Here is an 18,112-nt window from a genome sequence, read left to right as displayed (position 1 = left end):
ATAGACAAGTTCTTTCTTTGGACATAAGATATGGTGCTTTCCAGATTTAGTTAAGAGCACTCAAGATTTTATTTTTTATTTATTTTTAATTTTTATAGACCGAAGTTCTTGTAGGAACTACAAATCAATCCGGTTTACATACAACTTTTAAATGCCCAAAAAGAGTAGTGGGCTTTACATAGAACAGTTGAACAATAAAACAGGTAACAATAGAACTAACAATAAATTATGGAACAGATAGACAAAAGTTATTTCTGAATATGAGAACTGAAACATTACAACTAGGAGCACGATTTAAGTTACAATTGCCTTGTAAATGTCTCATTTTCTTTCAGGAACAGAACTATATTTTCTTCAATCCACCCCAGCTCAGGGTTTTCATTGACTCTCATTCTCACTCCCCAATAGATAACATCTGTCTATGATAGGTATAAATATTTAAGTGATGGCTCCTCTCAATTAGGCCTGTATGTTATATTATAGTTAAATGTAAATTTTCAAGTTAACTAGCACTCCCTAGCCAGGGTTCTCCCTTATTTCTTTTATTTTCTTTTTATAAAGTACAGTAATGTCTTGTAAAAGTTTTCTTTTTGCGATATTGTTTATCTGTACTTTATATATTACTTATCAAGTATAATACTTGTTAATGTATTTTTGCATAAATACAAAATTAAAAAAAAAAAAAAGAAACCTGAGATCTGCTAACAAAGCCCTCTTAACCATCCCTTCTGTTAAAACAGCAAGACTGACCCAAGTCAGAGAACGGGCACTATCCTTAGCTGGACCCATATTATGGAACACCATGCCTCTGGAGATTAGACTACAGAGAGATTATAAACTTTTTAAAAAGAGTTTAAAAACCTGGCTTTTTAAACAAACATTTGTTAGAGAAAACGGAGTTTAGGAGAGTAATGAATACAGGCAGCAGAACACCAGCACACAGCACTTAACTTAATATGTGCGATTTTGTTATTTTATTGCACCATTAACATTAGTAAAATATACAGTTATGCATAGACATGTAAAAAAGGACTATATTTATAACTTTCATCAACTAGTCTTTATTATGAAACTATGTTACTGGACTTTAATGGCACGTTTATATAGTAGTAATATATACAATCCTCATAATTCTATAAGTGACTTTCTGTAAACCGTTGTGATGGCATAGAAAATATTATAAATAAATAAATAAATAAATAAATAAATACTTTCTATTTTTTTGTTCGATTACTTATTGCTCTTCAGGAGCAGAAGTAATCTCTGGCTGGCGTGCGCTTCCCTAGGACAACATCGAATGGTGCTGTCCCGGCCCACCCAGACCATGCCCCCCGGCCGGTCCCGTAATTCACGCATTCAGGGCTTTTAAAATTGACTTAATAAGTATCATATACCTGGGGAATTTTAAAACCCAATTTTAGGCATGTCAAACTTTCTGAAAATTCAGCCCATAGTAAGTGATATTCATTTTTGTATGAACTGTTTGGGGGTATATTGTTTATGAGGAATGGTCAACTACAGTCCTTGAGAGCCACAAGCAGGCCAGAATATCCAAAATGATAATGCATGAGTTAGATTTGCATGCACTGCCTCCTTGGTATGCAAATCTACCTCATGCATATTCACTGTGGATATCCTGAAAACCTGGCCTGTTTGTGGCTCCCAAGGATCAGAATCGGCCCCATTGCTGTATACAAACGAAGATCTCAGTCTACAATTCTAAGGGCAGGTGTTATGGATGTAGAGAAAGGGAGGGACACGAGTAAAACATATGAATAGGTGAATTTTAAAAGGCCTGCGCGCACACAAACAGTTGGATATTCGTGCATATGTGCCAGGCTTTTGGGAACACTGTTTTTAAAAGTCAGCATTTATGCACGTATGTAGACGTGTATGTAGACACGTATGTAGACATTTTCTGTGCATACACATATATGCATGCACAGAAAATGGGCATGTCGGTAGCGGGCTTCATACATATGCGCATATGATGTATTTTATAAGGGATACATGCTTAGGATGCGGCACATTTAGGCGCACACATGCACGCACATTTGCTATTACCTATTTATGCGAGGTAGTGCAAACTCCTTTTCAATCATGTGTTTTCCTTTGTTGGGCTGGTCTCTCTGGGTGAGTGGACACAGGAGGAGGTCAGGGGTGGAAGAGTGTGTCAGGGGCAGACTGAGACCTACTGTGGACTTGCAGTTATAGGGACATACCACCTGGCTTGCAGTTAGTGTATCAGGAATAAAGAGGGTTAAACTAATTTAATAAGATATTCAGGTATAGACTGTTATTTAGAGGAATAGATAGGGTCGAGACAGGAACAGGGGGATCTACAAAGGAGGTTAGGAGAGTATGTCATACCTACATATTGAGGGGGTGTTCATTCTTGGAGAGTCCCTTTTCAATAATATGATTCTAATAGCTGCATGGGTACTCAGATCAATACAGCTGAGGAGAGAAAGAAAGAGGAGGAGAAGAATGAGGAAGAGGAAGAGGTACCCCTTACACTGTTTACAGGACTAGGACACGGACACAGAGGAGAAAGTTATGTGCAGGACTAGGACACGGACACAGAGGAGAAAGTTATGTGCAGGTTCAAGTTCAACAAGGAAACCATATAGTACTTATGCCAGCTGTTAGAGCAGGACCTGCAACCTACCGCCCAAAGGGGCCATGCCTTGCCAGTAACACATCAAGATCACTACTAACCTGGCTTTGTTTGCTAGCGGCACCTTTCAGACATCTCTAGGGGTTACATCTGGAATCAGTGAGTCTGCCACCTCTATGCGTATAGAGCAGGTCCTGGCTGCCTTGTTCAGGAAGACGCAAAACTTCATATCCTGCCCTAGCAGAAGACTGCAACACCATCAAATAATGACTGATTTCTATCAAATTGCATGTCTTGGGAGCTATTGACTGCACTCATGACCCATAAGGGCACTAGGGGGAGACAAGGCCACCTACTGTAACTGTAAGGGCTTCCACTTCCTTAATATGCAAGTGGTCTGCGATGCCAAGGGCATCATCATGAACGTCAAGCCCGGTTACCAGGATCCACTCACGATGCCTATATTCTCTCGCAATCAAAAATTAATGACTGCTTTCAGGAAGGACACATCACTGGGGGATGGCTTCTAAGTAGGAAGGCACCTATCGCTTCTACCACATATCAATTTCACTGCTTCTTATTGTCTCCCTTAAATTTAGGTTGACTGAGTGTTTGCACTGCAGGCCTGCTCAAAACTAGTCCTGTGAAATATACCACTCTCAAACCCAAAATTTCCTCTAACCCAGCTTTTTCATGCCGTCTCTCCTGCAGGTGACAGAAGCTATCCACTCAAAACCTGGCTCATAATCCTCAGAGCTACCTGCAGCTGAATCCTCAGGGACTGCAGCTGAATGTCTCTACAACAGGGCACACCGGAAGACCAGGGCTGTCATTGAGAGAACCTTTGGCTTACTTAAAACACATTTCTGCTGTCTGGACAGATCAGGAGGATGCCTTCTTTACAGCCCACCTAAAGTCTATTTGATGTTTCTAACCTGTTGTATGATACATAACCTTGCCAAAAACAGAGACATGCCTCCTCCAGAGGGTCCACAAGCATATCAGTATGAGGAGGAGGAAGAAAAGCTGACTCAGGCACGACTGCAGGAGATACACTGCATGAGTTAAAGGCAGGTTAAATAAGAAAGGAGCACTCTGATACAAAGAGATTTCAGAAGGTGAATGTGTATTTACAAAAAAGGTGTAACAAAATAAATTCTAAGAAAAGAAACTATGGCTTCCTTGGCCAGCCTCTTTTTTGTGCTGCAGGAAGCTCAGAGGGCTTAGGCTACCCTAACCAGGAGCTCCTGCATGGTGGAGTTCTGTCACTGCTTACACTGCCCTCGGAGGGCAAGGGAGCTTATGGCAGTTCCAGTTTGTGGCTGCAGGCAGCACAGGCTGTGATGCTGGTGGCGGCAGCATGATGCAGGCGGTTGTGATGCAGGCAGACCCAGTGCCTGGTGAGGTGGCATCCAGGCACAAGGTGGTGCAGGCTGAGGTGCAGGTGGCTGGGGCACAAGGGGACCTTCAGTATGGGGATGTGGCATCCATGCACATGGTGCGCCATAAGATGGAGGGTGCTGCATCCACAGCCCATGAAGTGACTTGGAACTGCTGGTATCTGTGGCTGGAAGGGGGGCATCCTCTGCAGCATCTCCCTCCACACTGCATTTTGGGACTCTGTTGCTTGGCAAAGGGCCAATATCACATGCTACAGACCCTGCACTTCCTCCTTGATGGTGTCATGGAGGTCCTGCACGTCCTGCTTCACCACATCCTGAAGGCCATGTATCTCCTCCAAGAGGCTGCTGCTTTGCTGTATTAACAACCTCTCCACTGGACTTCATCTTGAAGGCCTTACCCCTGGATCAGATAAAATGCTGTCCTGTGTGTCACCCTCTAGGAGATCAGCCATTGGGTCCTCCTGCTTCTCCTTCTCCTCTACCATTAATGCACCACAGGGACTCCCTCTCCCTCACTCTCACTGTCAGAGGTGTGACGCATGATTTACAAGCAGAGGTATGGTCTTTGTGGACTTCTAGGCCAGGAGGCTCCACTAAGTGGTTCTAGTTCCTAGCCCTCAGGTACAGAGCAATAAAGGGGCAAAGCATTCTCTACGGTATCTAAGCAGAAGTAGATTGGATTTGGGAAACCCTGAGGTAGAAGGAAGGGCTAATCCAGGTTAGATAATGGCAGGGTATTTTGGATTTTAAAGGAGAAGAAGCTGTTTCAGTGTGCTCTACATGATAGCTCCCCAGTCTAGCACAGACAGTGAGGCACTGCCCTATCTTTTGAAGAGAAGCGGAGAAAGTTACCAGAACACCATCAACGGAGTTTCCAATGTTGGGATACAGGACACTGCCAGGTTCGGCTTCACCATGAACCCCAGATACTGTGGATGCAGTCACATTTAGGTGATCCCAGCCTACCCCTTGGAGGATAAGCATGTTCCCAACCCCTGTCCTAACTGAGAAATCTGGGGGCTCTGGATGTACTTGGATACCTATTTTAGGCAGTAATTTCTTTTCAGAGCTATCACAGTAAACTTTGTTTTAAACACTTATCCAGTGAATTCACCTCCTTTGTAAGTGTGCCTTTCCCAATGAGCTATGGTAACACATACACACACTAGAGATCACCTCTGTTCTTGGTACAGAAGATTCTCTTTCTCCCAACATAAATTACCTACCCCTTGAGAAAATAAAATGGGGAAAAGTGAAGAAAAGATAGCACCAAGAAAGAACATCTTTCATGTCCCTTTAGAATACAGCCTATGCAAAAAAAAAAAGTGTAACATGTACTTCACTTTCCTTTCTTCAGAAAACTGCAGCTTTATAATTCCTGCTAGCATATCTTCTAAAACCCTACAAATAGTACTAAAACTTTCCCATGCTAATGATATATTCCTCTGAGCACCAGCATGGCAAGCAGCAATTAGGAAGTACTAAAAGCTCTAGCACTGTAGATAGGTTGCTTTGTAGCTCTGTATATCAGTCCTGGAATGTTACCAGAACTGTCCCAAAGACCTGTCCTGTGTGTTGGAGCAGGTGCCTGTGTTGCCTATGGCCACATCTGGCCCGGGGGGGGGGGGGGGGGGGGAGAATGAAGGGACTGGAGGGAAGCAGAGTGAGAGTGATGAGAAGACCAAGATAATTAATGTGGTGGGAGGTGGGGAGCCTTGGCATAGAGAACAAAGATCACCATAGCAGAAAGGAGAAAGGAGGCTAGCGAGAGGGAGCCCCATTGTTTACCCTCTTTCTTACCTCAGTGACCCTACATCCACAGCCTCCAACATCTCACAGTTAGCTTTTGCCATCCAGTGCTTATTGAACTCGGCTAGAATTAGAATGGCTGAAGGTAGAGAACTGCAAGAGGCTGGAGGTGAAGGATCACTGGGATAAGCAAGCAGAATGTTTGGCATCTATGTGTGTATGAGTGTGCGCATTACCAGCTCTGACTCCTTCTCTTCCAAAGGTCACAGCTGGGCTGCTACCACCTCTCCTTTCTTTCCCTGCCCTCTCCCCAGCTCCCTTAGGGTCTAGAAATTAAGCCCACACCTCATTTTCTTCTCTCATTCCTTAGCCTTTCAAGCATTTTGCACGGCCTGGGCAAAATGCCACTGAGAAACATGATCATCACCTAGAAGGAACTAAAAAATGAAATTTCACAACTATTAGTAAAAATTTGTAACCTTTCGTTAAAATCATCCATTGTACCTGAAGAATGGAGGATAGCAAATGTAACCCCAATATTTAAAAGGGCTCCAGGGGCAATCCGAGAAACTACAGACCGGTTAGCCTGACTTCAGTGCCAGGAAAAATAGGCGAAAGTGTTCTAAACATCAAAATCACAGAACATATAGAAAGACATGGTTTAATGGAACAAAGTCAGCATGGCTTTACCCAAGGCAAGTCTTGCCTCACAAACCTGCTTCACTTTTTTGAAGGAGTTAATAAACATGTGGATAAAGGTGAACCAGTAGATGGAGTATACTTGGATTTTCAGAAGGCATTTGACAAAGTTCCTCATGAGAGGCTTCTAGGAAAAGTAAAAAGTCATGGGATAGGTGTGATGTCCTTTCGTGGATTGCAAACTCGCTAAAAGACAGGAAACAAAGAGTAGGATTAAATGGACAATTTTCTCAGTGGAAGAGAGTGGGCAGTGGAGTGCCTCAGGGATCTGTATTGGGACCCTTACTTTTCAATATATTTATAAATGATCTGGAAAGAAATACGACGAGTGGGTTAATCAAATTTGCAGATGACACAAAATTGTTCAGAGTAGTTAAATCACAAGCAGATTGTGATAAATTGCAGGAAGACCTTGTGAGACTGGAAAATTGGGCATCCAAATGGCAGATGAAATTTAATGTGGATAAGTGCAAGGTGATGCATATAGGGAAAAATAACCCATGCTATAGTTACACAATGTTGGGTTCCATATTAGGTGCTACAACCCAAGAAAGAGATCTAGGTGTCATAGTGGATAACACATTGAAATCGTCGGTTCAGTGTGCTGCGGCAGTCAAAAAAGCAAACAGAATGTTGGGAATTATTAGAAAGGGAATGGTGAATAAAACAGAAAATATCATGCCTCTGTATCGCTCCATGGTGAGACCTTGAATACCGTGTACATTCTGGTCGCCACATCTAAAAAAAGATATAATTGCGATGGAGAAGGGGAATGGAACAGCTCCCCTATGAGGAAAGACTAAAGAGGTTAGGACTTTTCAGCTTGGAGAAGAGACGGCTGAGGGGGGATATGATAGAGGTGTTTAAAATCATGAGAGGTCTAGAACGGGTAGATGTGAATCGGTTATTTACTGTTTCGGATAATAGAAATACTAGGGGGCACTCCATGAAGTTAGCATGTGGCACATTTAAAACTAATCGGAGAAAGTTCTTTTTTACTCAACGCACAATTAAACTCTGGAATTTGTTGCCAGAGGATGTGGTTAGTGCAGTTAGTATAGCTGTGTTTAAAAAAGGATTGGATAAGTTCTTGGTGGAGAAGTTCATTTCCTGCTATTAAGTTCACTTAGAAAATAGCCACTGCCATTAACAACGGTAACATGGAATAGACTTAGTTTTTGGGTACTTGCCAGGTTCTTATGGCCTGGATTGGCCACTGTTGGAGACAGAATGCTGGGCTTGATGGACCCTTGATCTGACCCTGTATGGCATGTTCTTATGTTCTTAGGTCTCCCAGCAAGTCACTTCACTCTGCTCAGGAGGGCAGAAAGCTACTGGTGTGCTTGGGGTCTTCATCGGTCTCCTTGGACATGGATGTGTTGCCTGTTATTGTACTGCATGATCTTCTTCTCTTGTCCTCCTTTGGTGTGGAATGAAGGATCTACAGCAAATGCTGTATGCATTCCTCTCTCTCTACTCACCACACCAGCTGCCCTCCTCCTTTCCCTTTAAATAGTTAATTCAAAGACTGCTACACTATCCATGGGCTCAGATACCACCTGCCTGCAGTCCCTGGTAAAAGGTTGGAGATCTTCCCTTCCAATCCACTCATTAGCTGGCAGGGTTTCTATTCCGGGTTATTTGGGGATTCCAGAGATTTCTCATTCTCAGAAGCCTATGAAACCCCTGGGTGTTGCTTGGGGAGAGGACACAGTGACCCTCTTCCTAAGGGGAACACGATAGGGAAGACCTGCCTCCCTGTGACCTTCCTAGGAAGTAGAAGAATGGCGGAGAGCCACTGCAGCAGCATCTCAATTTTCAGATTTTTTTGAGAAGGACAGTTTGGTTAGAAGACCTGGAGTAAGACTTTTGATGCCCCTTCTTCCTGCCCTGACAGAGGAACATAGACAGTTATATGCTCCAGGGGATCCCTTGCCAACTTGGGATAAGAGAGAAAGATTGCGAGACACATTGGAAAACTGTCAGTAAGATCTAAATTTATTTGCATCCGAGGACCCCCACTTTCAGGCCTATGCAGAAAGGCGCGTTCAGCTAAACACAGCTTTCTGCATGCACTTCAACACATATTCTCTGTGGTCAAAAGTTAATGCTGATGCAACAAGGCGTTTTGCATGCAAAAAACACGTGTTTCCAAATGGGAGTATTGCTTAGTGCCCTCGGAGGGAAATCCCATGCCAATGAGGATATTAAGCATTACTTTCTGATGCAGAGAGACTGCATCTAGCCAGCATGCCTTATTGTGTGCTAGAAAGTTAATCCCTGGTTACAGCTCAAGTTAAGTTTGCAGCACTATTATAAAAAGAGTCAAAATGTTAACAGAAAGATGAATAATAGTGTAACATAGTACAGACAGCCACTCCCATTTTCCAGGATAATAATGGAGTTATCCCAGTAAGTAGCAGCAGCTACCACTTACCCAGATAGCGTGTCAGGGATACCTCCACCCTCTTCCCTTTGCCAAATGCAGTTTACAGTTTCATACCATTTTTAAACTCCAGATGCACTAGAATATCAGTAGCTTACTGCACTGGGAGTTTACCCACAATAATAATATCGGCATTACAAAATGTGTAGTGAAACCTGCACCCATTTTATTAGCACCAAGATTACTGCAGTAGCCTGTTCAATCTTGACCCCTGGGAAAGACAGAGGAATAGAGAATTTCAGTAATGAGGCACTGTTAGCATTAGAGGGAGTTTTCTGATCAAATAAAATAAACCCTGGCCAGCTGTGAAACACCAATAATCAAGCCCTACAAAAGAAAGGACATACGCACAAAGCTGCAAATACACAACATTTTTATAAAATTTTAAAAAGAACTATTTACGTACATTTAAAATAAATAAAATAAAACATGACAGGGGTGGGAACAACTAGGGACCAAAACTATTTACAAGAACAGAAAAAGGGGCCAGGGGCAGCAGATTTAGGGGCCTGGCTGGAACATACCCAGGTACCAAGCTAAGGACAACAGTTCCAGGTTGTGGTACTGCTGGACCTCAGATTGGCACGTGGATGCAGCAGCCAGACCCCCCCAAGGGTTGCTCATATTGCCCTCTGCTCTTCCAGCATCATCTGCACGGCCTGGGCAAAATGCCACTGAGAAACATGATCATCACCCGGAGCACATGCTCCAGACGATGAGGCTGGATCTCCAGCCAGGCCGGCAGATGATGGTGGAAGAGGTGGAGGATGATCCGAGCTTCCCTGAATCCCTACTACCCCGGTCCAAAAGGGTTGATAAGGTAGCCAAATCTGTTTTTAAGTGGGGTACACCACTATCCCCTATCAAGAAAAGGTATATCAAATTTCCTTTTAAATGGTGAATACCATGATCCTTGTCAATAAAACTGACCCTTTAAAAGAGGCTTTTGCACAGAAAACTTCAGCCAGAACTTTACTTACAGTTTTAAGAGCGTGATAAGAATTAAAATAAAAGCTTTATTCTAGTTACTTTCCAATTTTTCTTCAAGCATAAAAAAATGTGGGAGCACTCCAGCCTGAACTTAAAACAGTTTTTTACAGGGCTAAGAGCTGCCAAAGATACATAAAAAGTCAAATGTAAATTCACCTTAGTAAATCACTGAGAGACAAAACATATGTTCTGCTCTCATACAATTGGGGATGCTGAGTGCACTCATTAGTTGGAGTGACTAAAGTCTTAATTAAATGTTTCAGATCTTATAATCATGGGCCATGTACAGCTTCCAGTTTTTTTTCTTTTTTATGTATTGCAGAGTAAAACACTTATTTGTGATAAAATGCAAATAAAATACCCAATATTTATCATGGCTTCATGTAATTTTTGGAAAATCATGGATCCAGATTTCAAAGAAATAAGACCAATGATTATAGGAAGGCACTCATATTATATCGTGTGATATGTGGTAGCTGTGTTTCAAGGTCCATAAAATTATAATTTTTTGAATTATAAGGGTCATTTGACACATGTGGCTGATTTCTTTAGGTGATCTTAAACTCTGTAAAAACATTAGTGAAAATATTAACTTGAAAACAGTGATCTTACTGGACGATAAAATGGAGGCCTGAATGAACTGGAACAAACTTTTTGAACTGTATCAGAGATGAATTGGAACTTTCTTTGAATACTTAGAAGAACCAGATGAAAAGGCAATGCTATCTGTGGAGATCTCAGAGGCAGAGGTAACAAGGAGTTGCAGGCTCATGAGTGCTGAATGAAAAGGAGATTTCTCAAATACAGTGAAGTCATAAGTCGGATAAACAGCTTCCCACCCTGGACTTAACCAATAAAAGCAAAGTTAAAAATCTCGACTGATAGCATAAAGTAAAACTGAATACAACCTCTAGGTAACAATACTAACTCAATAGTTAACGGTTAGTGTGAGGCAATTTTTGGCCTTAACAAGCATGTGTTAAATAGCACATGATAAAGAGCAAGCCATGCAATTATGTACGCACCTGTTCAGGTCTCACTTGCATCTGATATTCCTTCATTTACATACTTATATTCATTAATTTTACCACATGCATGTTAACATATTACAGGATATTATATATGTAGAATTACTGAATGTGCTTCAAGGGATTCTCTATCTCAGAGGACAAGATAACATTGCCATCCATCATAATCCTGCTCCATGTGGAAATTTATGTCAGACAGCAGTGTCATCTTATGTCCTGAGGTACAGAGTCCCTCGAAATACAGTACTGTGTTGGGTTTTAAGAGTGGTAGGCAAACAAGTACATTTGATCAACAGAATACTTTTATAATGTTTTGATTACTTTTTCTATATATTTTTATGATGATTTTACACGATATTCAGCAGATCTATGATTATATTTAAGGACACAAATTTCCAGCTATAGATAATTAGCTGTTTATATCCTGGTATGATGGTTCATCTCTTACACTGAATGAATTGTTACCATGACATATGAAGTATTTAGTAAAGGTGGAACTCATATATATTTATTTCAATAATAAATATGCATATTAAATTAATCAGTCCTTTAAAAATGAGATATTTTATAATTATATTAGATAATATACTTTCTCTTTATATCAATCTATATTTAACCAAAATGCACAGTGAAATTACATTAATCTGAGCTGCAACAAATGATTAAAATAGTTTGGAATCCCTCTGGCACCTAAGGAAGTATGATATGGTTTAAATATGCATTTGGAGCAAGTGAAGGCAGTTTTACAATTTTTGAAAAATATAGAGAGTTATAAAAATATTTTTGTGCTGACATGTAGTTGACTTGTCTGTCAATTAAATGAAGCTGAGCATAATTTTTCTATTTAACAATTTTTCAAAGCTTTCAAATATAAAAGCTGCCTACACTTGCTGCAGATACATCGTTAAGTATTATATCTACCTATCTATATATAGATCCATATCTATATATATAATTCTAATATATACAAAGAGAAATTTTTGGGAGGAATGTACTCAGGAAAAACTCAAATAGCTCAGAAGTCTCGCTTTTCATATGTTCAATATCTAAACATTAGTAAAAAAGTACTTGTGTTCATAAATTTAATCTCGTGGGACATGCAAAGAGCCATAAAACTTATTTACAACACAACTTGTAAAAAATTACAGCACAGACCCATGCACAAATGCCAGCAATGTTTTCATGGTTCTATATCCCTGTTAATGTTGAACTTGTTAAAAAAAAAAAAAAGGATCTGTAAAATATTGTGGAGTACTGAAAACAGAAGGTGATTTTGTTGTTGGCTGAAGAGGATCAGTAAGCATTGCTTTGCTGGTTAATTTTGAGACAAACTGTGAGGAAGCAGAGAGACTGTGGGGTAAATCTTTGTACTTGATTTAAAAAACAAAAAATCAGAAAACTAGGTAATTTCTTACTGTCTTTCCTTCCCTCCAATCTACCCCAATTCCCAAACACCCCTAAGCACATTCTTTGATTTATAGACTTTTTATCCCAATTAAAAGGACATTTTCACATGAAGAATCAATGAGATATTTAGATACAACAAGGAAGTGACCCAGCCCCTATCAATAGGTTAAATATTATACCCTTGAAGATTATTGCCAAATTAACAAAGTACACCAAATAAACTTAAAGGACTTTAGTTTAAGCATCACTATAAAGTTAACTAAAATGCAACAATATTAAAATGCAAACAGCAGAGAGATAGGGGCCTTTAAGTCTTTTGCATAGAGCACCACATGTATGATTATCTACCAATAGTCTATGAACCCCACATCACAACTAGCATATTGATAACACTATGTATAATAAATGTACCCGTACTTTCAGTACACTCGGTCATGACCCACTTCTCTAAAACTTATTTTGTCTAATGATATATTGTAACCGAACCTTTGACGGCACCTGTTAGAATGTACTATAGTACACTTTTACTTACATTAAATATGTGCCTACTTGTAAACCGTTGCGATGGTATATAACTTAGCGACGGTATAGAAAAGATTTTAAATAAATAAATGTGTGCTTGTTGCAAAGAGCGCCTGGCTCTCAGAGAATGAGTCCAATGTCTGGAGGGTAAAGTGGCAGACCTGGATGAGTTGAGGCAGATAGAGAGGTATACAGAGAAGATCTTCAGAGACATAGTAGCCAAGTCCCAACTCCATTATGACAGCCCCTGTGCTATCTTAGAACAAAGTCACCTGGTGTTGAAGGAAGTGGTCCTGTAAATAGGACCTGCTCTTTATGTGATGCTGTATCCTCTCGTACCAAGGATGGGTCTCCTAGAGATTGTGCCCAGAAGGGACGAGTTAGGACTGCTTGATAACTTGGCAGCCTGGTGCTTGGTAATTTGCCTGCCTGCATACATCACATAGGTAAGACTTAGTGCTGGGGAGGTGCCAGCTGTTGTGGTACATATGGGTAGTGACATAGGAAGTGTGGGAGAGAGGTTCTGGAAATATTATTTAGACTGTTTCACTCAAAGGACACCAGAGGATTGGCATATGTAGATGAGATTATGGTGTAGGGAAGATGGCTTTAATTTTGTTAGGAATTGGGCAATATTTTGGAGAAGGGGGAGTCTATTTTGAAAAAATGAGCTCCAACTTAAGCAGGGTGGAACTGTTTAAAAAGGATACAGAGCAGCTTTTAAACTAGAAGATGTGAGAAAGCCATCAGTCGCTCAGCAGTGCATGGTTCAGACATAGCAATATTTGAAGGATAACAATATAACAGGGGAGTTAAATTTTTAATCTTCAATACACCACATTGAGCTTTCCAACAGTTGGTGAAGGGAATCGGTATACTTTTTTTTTTTTTTAATAAATAAAATATATTCTCTGTAAGAAAGGAGTGATAAGATAGAAACAACCAAATATCTAGCAGACTTCAATAAGGTACCAGAAAGTAGCATTTTGCACAGAATGACATGTACAAATTGTCATCATATGAAGCTGAACTAAGGAGACAAACTTCTACTGAAGGTGGAAGAAAACAAAATAGTGGCAGAATATAAGTATGCTTTGGACAGCCATAAAAGGAACACTAGTGGTAGTAGCACAGTGGACAAACTGGGTAGAGGCCTCCTGGTGTCGATGCTCCTGATGCCGGAGTAGATGGATCAGACTGCTTGGACCCAAAAAGCTTTTCCATCTTATCCAGCCGGGCATGACAGTCTTTGGGGGTCATCTGATTGAAGAGAGCGTACCCCCCCGGACATCGTGCGATGCCCCCAAGCAGAGGATACAAACCTCATGTGGATCAGTGATAGACAGGATCCGCGGGCACTGGGGGCATCATCAAAACCTAGAAGACACCATGAAAACAGCCGGAGAGCAGTCGAAGGCCAGAGGCCACAGAGAAGCGGCACACCAAGAATCAACTGCAACAATGGGAAAAGTCAACCTACCTCGCCACAGGAAGGACACTAATTGGAAGAGGGACCCAGCACAGAAACGCTGAAAAACAATGAAAAGACTTTGAAAAACGAATGGAAGAACAGAGCTCCATTACAATGAGGCAAACACTTTGCGGAAAAAAAGATACTGAAGAGGGATCCTGCGTGGACACGTGGATAGTGGCATGCTGGGCATGCTCAGTGTGCCAGTTAAAGTTTCTAGAAACTTTGACAAAAGCTTTCCGTGATGGGCTGCATCGGATGATGTCACCCACATGTGAGGACTACCATCCTGCTTGTCCTAGGAGAATAGTATTAGTGCATAGCAAAATTCAAACTGATCATCAGTGGCAAGATGTGAAATGCTAAAATCAATTTGCAAAAAAAACCCCCAAAAGGTAAGTTAAAGTTTAGGAATCAAACTCAAACTGGGATACTATAGCTTAAGAACATAAATTGCCACGCTGGGTCAGACCAAGGGTCCATCAAGCCCAGCATCCTGTTTCCAACAGAGGCCAAACCAGGCCACAAGAACCTGGCAAGTATCCAATTACCAAGAAGATCCCATGCTACTGATGCAATTAATAGCAGTGGCTATTCCCTAAGTAAAATTGATTAATAGCAGTCAATGGACTTCTCCTCCAAGAACTTATCCAAACCTTTTTTAAACCCAGCTACACTAACTGCACTAACCACATCATCTGGCAACAAATTCCACAGCTTAACTGTGCATTGAGAGAATTGTCTCCGATTAGTCTTAAATGTGTAATGTTATAATCTGGTATGATTGTGGACCCTGGATCGTAGTGAGAGCTGACTCCACCCACAGGGAGAAGCCCTGTGGGGACTCACTATGATAGGCGTGGCCTCAGCTGAGACAAACACACATGTAAGAGACTTTATTAGACTGGAATGTGGGTAGTACCCACAGAGTGGAATGAAGACACAGTCCAGACTAGTAAGGTTGGTCAATGATGATATCCCTGGTAGTGGCCCGCAGAGGTGTGTCATCGGGAGAGGCCAGGAAACTCCTCTCCCGATGACACACCTCTCAGCGTAGATCCGATAGTGGCCCGCAGCGCAGGGTACGCCGAGAATCAGCGAGTAGTAGTTCAGAGATGTGCAGGAGGTAAGCAGAGCAAGTTAGATGACAGTACTCACTCCGGTGTAGAAGAAAGAAGCTAAGATGAGCACGGTAGTGGCCCGAGGCACGGGGTACACCAGCGGCTCCGTCAGCAAGATGGTAGAAACGAGAATTGCACTCACAAGGCTGAACTAGGCAGGATCCCAGGCAAGGATAGATGGATTCTCCAGGCAGGAAGCCCCTACGAGGAGTGGACAGTCAGAAAGTGGCAAGGCCCCCGAGGAGCGGGTACCTAATGTGTTCTAAGTCCAGGAGTTCAGGAACTAGTTCAGAGTAGCAAAGTGAAGCATCTCCAAAAGGAGTGGAATAAGCAGGAAGGAAGTCCTTGCTAACTCGTAGGAAGCATAGGCTGGATGGATTAAATACTTCTGGTGGGTGACATAATGTGGAGAGGATGCCCCTGAGGTTCCCGCCATGATGTGAATAAGAGAGGGCCTGGCGCGCGCACATGTGTCCTAGGTAATCCCCGATTCAAGATGGCGGATGGAATCACCCACGCCGTCCCGGGGACGCCAGGAAAGGCGGCATTTGCAGGCTGAGGCCGCCATGACTTTGAGAATCGCTGGTGCAGGGAAAAGAGAGGTGAGCAGCAGAGGTCGCAGCTGTCTGCAACCGACGGGCGTAACATGCTACTTGCTAACTTCATGGACTGCCCCCTAGTCCTTCTGTTATCAGAAAGTATAAATAACAGATTCATATCAACTCGTTCAAGACCTCTCATGATTTTAAAGACCTCTATCATATCCTCCCTCCGCTGTCTCTTCTCCAAGCTGAACAGCCCTAACCTCATAGGGGAGCTGTTCCATCCCCTTTAACATTTTGGTTGCCCTTCTCTGTACCTTCTCCATCGCAACTATATCTTCTTTGAGAAGCGGAGACCAGAATTGTACACAGTATTCAAGTTGCGATCTCACCATGGAGCGATACAGAGGCATTATGACATTTTCTGTTTTATTAACCATTCCCTTCCTAATAATTCCTAACAATGTGTTTGCTTTTTTGACTGCTGCAGCACACTGAACCGACATTTTCAAAGTATTATCCACTATCATGCCTAGGTCTTTTTCCTGGGTGGTAGCTCCTAATATGGAACCTAACATCGTGTAACTACAGCAAGGGTTGTTTTTCCCTATATGCAACAGTTTGCACTTGTCCACATTAAATTTCATCTGCCATTTGGATGCCCAATCCAGTCTCGGCAAGGTCCTCCTGTTATGTATCACAATTCATTTGTGATTTAACTACTCTGAACAATTTTGTATCATTCACAAATTTGATTACCTCACTCATCTTATTCCTTTCCAGATCATTTATAAATATATTGAAAAGCACCGGTCCAAATACAGATCCCTGAGGCACTCCATTGTTTACCCTTTTCCACTGAGAAAACTGACCATTTAATCCTACTCTGTTTCCTGTCTTTTAACCAGTTTGTAATCCATGAAAGGACGTCACCTCCTATCCCATGACTTTTTAATTTTCTTTAATGTCTTTCTATATGCTCTATGATTTTGATCTTTAGAATAGTTTCCACTATTTTTCCTGGCACTGAAGTCAGGCTCACTGGTCTATAGTTTCCTGGATCGCCCCTCGAGCCCTTTTTAAATATTGGGGTTATATTGGCCACCCAACAGGTACAATAGATGATTTTAATGATAGGTTACATATTTTAACTAATAGATCAGAAATTTCATGCTTTAGTTCCTTCACTACCCTAGGATGCACACCATCTGGTCCAGATGATTTGCTACTCTTTACTTTGTCAATCTGTTCTACTACATCTTCCAGGTTCACAATGATTTGGTTCAGTTCATCTGACTCATCACCCTTGAAGACCATCTCCGGAACTGGTATCTCCCCAAATTCCTCATTAGTAAACACGGAAGCGAATTCATTTAGTCTTTCTGCAATGGCCTTATCTTCCCTAAGAGCCCCTTTAACCCCTCGGTCATCTAAAGGTCCAACTGACTCCCTCACAGGTTTCTTGCTTCGGATATATTTTAAAAAAAATTTATTATGAGTTTTTGCCTCTACGGCCAACTTCATTTCAAATTCTCTCTTCGCCTGTCTTATCAATGTTTTACACTTAACTTGACAATGCTTATGCTTTTTCCTATTTTCTTCTGATGGATCATACTTCCAATTATCGAAGGATATATTTTTGGCTAAAATAGCCTCTTTCACCTCACCTTTTAACCATGCCAGTAATCGTTTTGCTTTCCTTCCACCTTTCTTAATGTGTGGAATACATCTGGACTGCTAGGATTCCATTTTAAACAATGTCCATGCCTTAACACTTTTAGGTGTGGATTTTAAAAGGATTTACGCGCGTAACTGCTCCTGGGTGCGCCGAGCCTATTTTGCATAGGCCCAGCGACGCGCGCAAAGCCCCGGGACATGCGTATGTTCTGGGACTTTGTGAAAGGGGCGAGGCGGGGAGGGGGCAGGGAGGGGTGGGACCAAGGCCTTCAGCACAGCGGCCATGCCAGGGGATCGTGCACCAGCAGCCAGCTGGCGCGCGCAAGTTAACTTACAAAATAAAAGTGGGGGGGATTTAGGTAGGACTGGGGGGCGGGTTAGATAGGGGCAGTGAGGGGAAGGTGGGGGGGCCGAAGGAAAATTCCCTCCGAGACCGCTCC

General features: G+C 41.9%; 1 protein-coding gene across 4 annotated transcripts in view; it reads right to left on the bottom strand.

The window, feature by feature from the left end:
* The window catches only part of PUDP (pseudouridine 5'-phosphatase), a 789,960-nt gene that overhangs the window by 139,783 nt on the left and 632,065 nt on the right, over positions 1-18,112 (bottom strand). The window contains exon 10 of one of the 4 annotated variants that reach the window (XM_029604431.1): positions 14,342-14,390. The exons of the other annotated variants lie outside the window; for them this stretch is intronic. Coding sequence (XP_029460291.1) covers positions 14,342-14,390 — 49 coding nt within the window. The remainder of the gene's footprint in view (positions 1-14,341; positions 14,391-18,112) is intronic. 4 annotated transcript variants of the gene reach the window in all.

The sequence above is a fragment of the Rhinatrema bivittatum genome, chromosome 5 (genome assembly GCF_901001135.1).
Source record: "Rhinatrema bivittatum chromosome 5, aRhiBiv1.1, whole genome shotgun sequence".
NCBI lineage: Eukaryota > Metazoa > Chordata > Amphibia > Gymnophiona > Rhinatrematidae > Rhinatrema > Rhinatrema bivittatum.
Note: the sequence above shows the minus strand (reverse complement) of the source record. Positions and strands in the feature narration are given on the sequence as shown.